The sequence below is a fragment of the Myotis davidii genome, unplaced genomic scaffold, assembly GCF_000327345.1.
Source record: "Myotis davidii unplaced genomic scaffold, ASM32734v1 scaffold2398, whole genome shotgun sequence".
In the NCBI taxonomy this organism is placed as follows: Eukaryota; Metazoa; Chordata; class Mammalia; order Chiroptera; family Vespertilionidae; genus Myotis; species Myotis davidii.
Genome location: NW_006289333.1, coordinates 1 through 4,850, shown reverse-complemented (window position 1 = coordinate 4,850; position 4,850 = coordinate 1). Strand labels below are relative to the sequence as shown.

Here is a 4,850-nt window from a genome sequence, read left to right as displayed (position 1 = left end):
GAACAAGAATAGATCCAGAGCAAATGACATGGGAGTGGGGGGCATTTAGAGAGCAACCAAAGGACTTGTATGCATGCATATTAGCATAACCAATGGACACAGACACTGGGGCGGTGGGGGCTTGGCCGGAGTGGGAATGGCTGGGGCAAGGGGAGTCAATCGGGGAATGACACATCTGTAACTCTTTAGACAAAAACACAACAAAGAAAAAAATTGCATTACATTGAAATAATAATAATGCTTGGACTGGAACCTTTTTTTAAATATATATAACATCTTCTTATTTTTCTTGCTTACAACACAGGGAACATCTACGTAAGCTGCTCCGCAGCTCATTTCTCAGTGCATCCTGGGTCCTGGGGACCTTTCCCTCTCGGCATGGGGAGCACGTCTGTGTTTCCTCTCACAGGGCAGCCTCCACTGCACAGGAGTCCCCATGGATGGCATGTGAACTGTCTATGACTGTTGTTATTATAACTGATGCTCTAAGAAATAACTTTGTGCCCTGGCTGGTGGGGCTCAGTGGATAGAGCATTGGCCTGTGCACTGAAGGGTCCCATGTTTGATTCCGGTCAAAGGCACATGCCTGGGTTGTGGGTTTGGTCCCAATCAGGTGGCAGCCGATGATTCCCTCACATCATTGATGTTCTTCTCTTTCTCTCCCTCTCCCTTCTTCTCTGAAATCAATAAAAATATATTTTTTAAAAAGAAATAACTTTGTCCATCAGTTATTCACACATCCCCTAGCTGATCTGTCAGATAAATTCCTAGATCTGGTATTTTGGGTCAGTAAATAGGTAGTTTGTATTAAGATTGTTCTACGCACCCCTTGCCCCCAATATAAGCTGTGTCACTTCATACAAAAATATACCAACTGATACCAACACATGTCTAAGAGTGTCTGTCTCCCCACAGTCCTGCCATCAGTGTTTCCAACTACATGGTTTGTTTGCTGCCCATCTCACAGGTGGGAACGTCTCCCTGCTCAGTGAGACTGGACATCCTTCCCCGAGGTATTTCCTTCTGGGAACCATTCATTCCTGTACTGAGCTGTTTCATGTTTTGAGGAGCTCAGCCTTTTCTCCAGGACATGTCTGCACACACTTTCCCCACTTTGTCATGTGTTTGCTGATATTTACCATTTGCCCATCCCCATCGCCTGTCCCAGGTGGAGGCAGCAGGGATGCTCAGAAAATGTCTGTGACATCAACAGCTTCAAGGGGCAAAGGGCACCCAGGTCCCTGCTCTGAGCCTTATGCTCACTGCACAGACCCAGGTCAGCAGCAGACACTCCCAGTGGCCACAGGTGAGCTCAGTGTGGGGCCGGGCACTCACCTGCAATGGAGACCCTGGCTGTCTTCTCCTGGCTCAGCAGAGGGTTTCTGACGACACAGGAGACCCTCTTCCCAGAGCCGCCTTTCAGGATCACAGAGGACATGACTGTGTACAGACCCTCTCCATCTACAGTTGCAGGCGCTGCCATGGCTGGCAAGCTCTCTCCGCCTTCACCTCTCCATTCTATTTGGGGCTGCGGATACCAGCCTGTAGACGTGCACTCCACACGGATCCCTCCATCCTCAAAGCCCTTCATTTCAATGTGAAGATCAGAGCCCAGGGCTGGGGAAGGAAGAGTGAGCCTGAGTCACAAGGAGGCCTCTGTGTTGGTGAGGGTCCCATCAGGAATGGGGACTCTGGGAGGGAGGATATGCACCTTCTATTGCTGCCGCCCACGCTGTTCCTGGTATGAAAGTCACTGTGGTGAACTCTTGATATCATTAATCTAGAGTTCACAGCCTCTTTTTTCAGGTCTTTAGACTCAGTGGAATTTTTATTTTGTGGTTGTGGAAGGGGATAGACTACATGGGAGAGAGCTGACCGGGGCCAGGAGCAGTGAGCTGTTACCACCAGTCCCTAAACTCTTAATCCGAGGGGGTCAGGGGATGGGAGAAAGCTTTCTGAAGACTTGGAAGAACCCAGTCCTGTAGGGAGGGGTTTCCAAAGAGGAGCTGTGGTCTCAGGAAGGGACTGTAGGTGGCTGAGGAGGCTCTGCCAGGAGAAAGTCAGGACGTCCCACCCCCACCTTCCTTCCTTCCTGTGCAAGGCAGGGTTGTGCCCCAAGAAGGAGAAATGAGGTTGGACATGAACAATATCATGGAACAGCAGCATCAGAGAGGATGCTTTGTCCCTGTGATGGGTCAGGACAAAACAAGACCACTCAGTCATCAGATCTGAACACAAAATAAAACATGTCCAGTCCACAGCAACAAGCAATCATCCCCTGTCCTAGGGGTGAGTGACCTGTTACACCCCACACCCTCCTGACAGCATCTGATCCAGAGCAAAGTCCTCCTTCCATAAACCCTCCCCTAATCCCCTGTCAGCCCAAAGTTACACCAAGTCTCCCTGACACGCTCTCATGGGGACACCCCATGTTTCCACATTGTATGTTCTCCTCACTGCAGCTTGTCCTGAGCTCAACTTGTTCAACTGCGGGCGTGGTCCTGGGGCCTTTGGCTGAAGGAAATGGCAGCACAGGTGAGGTCCCTGCAGCTCAGCCTCCCGGGACCCACAGTAGCGAGCACCTCGGGGGCCCAGGTCCACTGCCTGGAACACAGCTGAACCCATTCAACTGTGTGCCCCCCACGAGGGGAGGTTTTCTCAGCCTTCCTGCCCCAACCCCACATCCCTGCTGAGACCCTGGTGGCTTCAGGAGGGACATCTTCACATGATTCAGGAGAAGCCCTTCCTTCAGGAAAACCTGAGTGTGTCAATGACCCTGAGAAGCAGAGGTGGAGGAGGGAGGCAGCTGCTGGGATATAGGCAGAAGTGCCGGTTTGCTACCACCAGACTGGATGGTCGCGAGGCTAGGATCTCAGTCTCAGGCACTTCCGTTCTTCAAGATGGCGTGGTCTCCAAGCCACTGGTGTCCTCCCCCAAGGCAGAAGTGCCTGAGGTGGACCTCCAGCCTGTGTCCCCAGGTCCGACAGAAGAAGGAGCTCAGAACAGAATCAGGCTCACCTGTAACCTCCAGCTTCACCTGGGCTTTTGCAAAGAAATCATCATCTTGGAAATAACACTGGTAGGTTCCACTGTCAGAGGCTCTGACCCTGTGAATCCGCAGAGCAGCCTTCCCTTCAGCGATGTCCTCTCTTAAAATCGACGTTCTCCCTCGATACTCTGCTATCTCTGTTCCTTCCTTGCCGTCTGCATATGAACGCACCACCTGCCTGAGGCCAGATCGCAGCCACATCAGCTCCATGGACTCAGCACTCATCTTCGGGGACAAATGACAGGGAAGCTCAGCATCTTCACCCACCATGGCCAAGATGGGCTCAGGGGGTCCAACCACAGCAAACTGAGCTGGTGAGCAGAAAGGGGTGCTCCATCAGAGGGAGCTGGAGGCCAGAGGGTAAGGGGGTGTCCCAGGCAGAGAGGGTGAGGTAAGAAACACCTAGAGAGGGACTCAGTTCTGACAGGTGTACAGCTGGCTGGGCCTCCCAGGTGTGGGGAGGACACCAAGGTTCTGACTGGGCATATAGGTAACTGCTCCAGGTACATAAATGCACATGGTCCCTACCTGAGCAGGGGGTGAGCAGCTGGACCAAGGCGAGGCAGACAGGCAGGTGGAGCAGATGGAAGGCCAGGGACCTCACCATTGTGGGCTGTTGTGCAGACAGAGACCCCAGAAGGAGCTGGTAGAAATGACGACCTGAGGAAGATGGAGAATCCACGTGGAGACCTCTTCCTCACCAGGGCCGATCCTGGTCCAACCCCATCACTGGTGACCCCAGTACCTCCTCTGAAATGTCAGCTTGGGAGTCTCTTCACCTTTGACTCCAATATGGAAAACCACCCTAAAGTCTGTAACCTTAAGTGTCCGTCCCTTGGCCCTGGCCACCTAGGAGTCCTGGGCTCTGTGTCCAATGGCTCACAAGCGTCCACCTGCCCACACGTCCTGGACAGCCTGTCCGCGCCTCCAGCATCTCACTCTGATTAACACAGGACCCCCCTCTCTGAGCCCCAATTCCACTGGGGCCCCTGAGTTTCTGCTCCACACCACAGCCCGACCGTTCCTGCTTCCCTCACTTCATGCCTCTCCTCAGCCTCCAGGGGCTCCCACTGCCCTCAGAGCAGGATCTGGAGTCCTCTGCTCCCTGCACTTTCTAAGTTATCTGAATGTTTGACATTTTAAGATCTCAGAGAGAGGAATATATTTCCACTGATTTTCAGGGATAGTTATTGCATTTTATTCCTTGTTAAAACCAATTTTAAAATGAAAAGACTCATAAAAGTAAAATTTATATAATTTACAGTGCTAATGCTATACTTTGCTTCACATGAATGTAAATATTTCTGGACCTATTTTGCAGAATATGTATATATATATACATATGGCATATATACTAGAGGCCTGGTGCATGAATTCATGCACCAGTGGGGTCCCTAGGCCTGGCCTGCTGGATCGGGCTGAAACTGGCACTCCGACATTCCCCAAGGGGGTCCCAGATTGTGAGAGGGCTCAGGCCAGCCTTAGGGACCCCACCAGTGCATGATCAGGCTGGGGAGGGATGCAGGAAGTTGGCCAGCTGGGGAGGGACCCTGGAAGGGCTCCAGGGCATGTCTGGTCCCTCTTGCTCAGTCCTAACTGGCTAGACCTCCGCAGCAAGCTAAGCTACCAGTCGACTGTCTGCCCCCTGGTAGTCAGCGCATGACATTGTGAGCGGCTGAGTGGCCCTAGCATATCATTAGCATATTGTGCTTTGATTGGTTGAATGGATGACTGGACACTTAGCATATTAAGCTTTTATTATAAAGGGTTTCTCAGTGTACTACCTGGGTTATATATTTTA

General features: G+C 51.8%; 1 protein-coding gene across 1 annotated transcript in view; it reads right to left on the bottom strand.

Annotated features, from left to right (window-relative positions):
• Positions 1–3,674, bottom strand: part of LOC102769201 (butyrophilin subfamily 3 member A2) — a gene marked incomplete at its 3' end in the record, with an annotated part of 5,519 nt that extends 1,845 nt beyond the window's left edge. Inside the window, exons 1-3 of the mRNA XM_006761457.2 lie at positions 3,578–3,674; positions 3,019–3,360; positions 1,336–1,617 (exon numbers count right to left, since the gene is read on the bottom strand). Of these exons, the coding sequence (XP_006761520.2) occupies positions 1,336–1,617; positions 3,019–3,360; positions 3,578–3,656 (703 nt within the window). The remainder of the gene's footprint in view (positions 1–1,335; positions 1,618–3,018; positions 3,361–3,577) is intronic.
• Between the last annotated feature and the right edge of the window lie 1,176 nt (positions 3,675–4,850).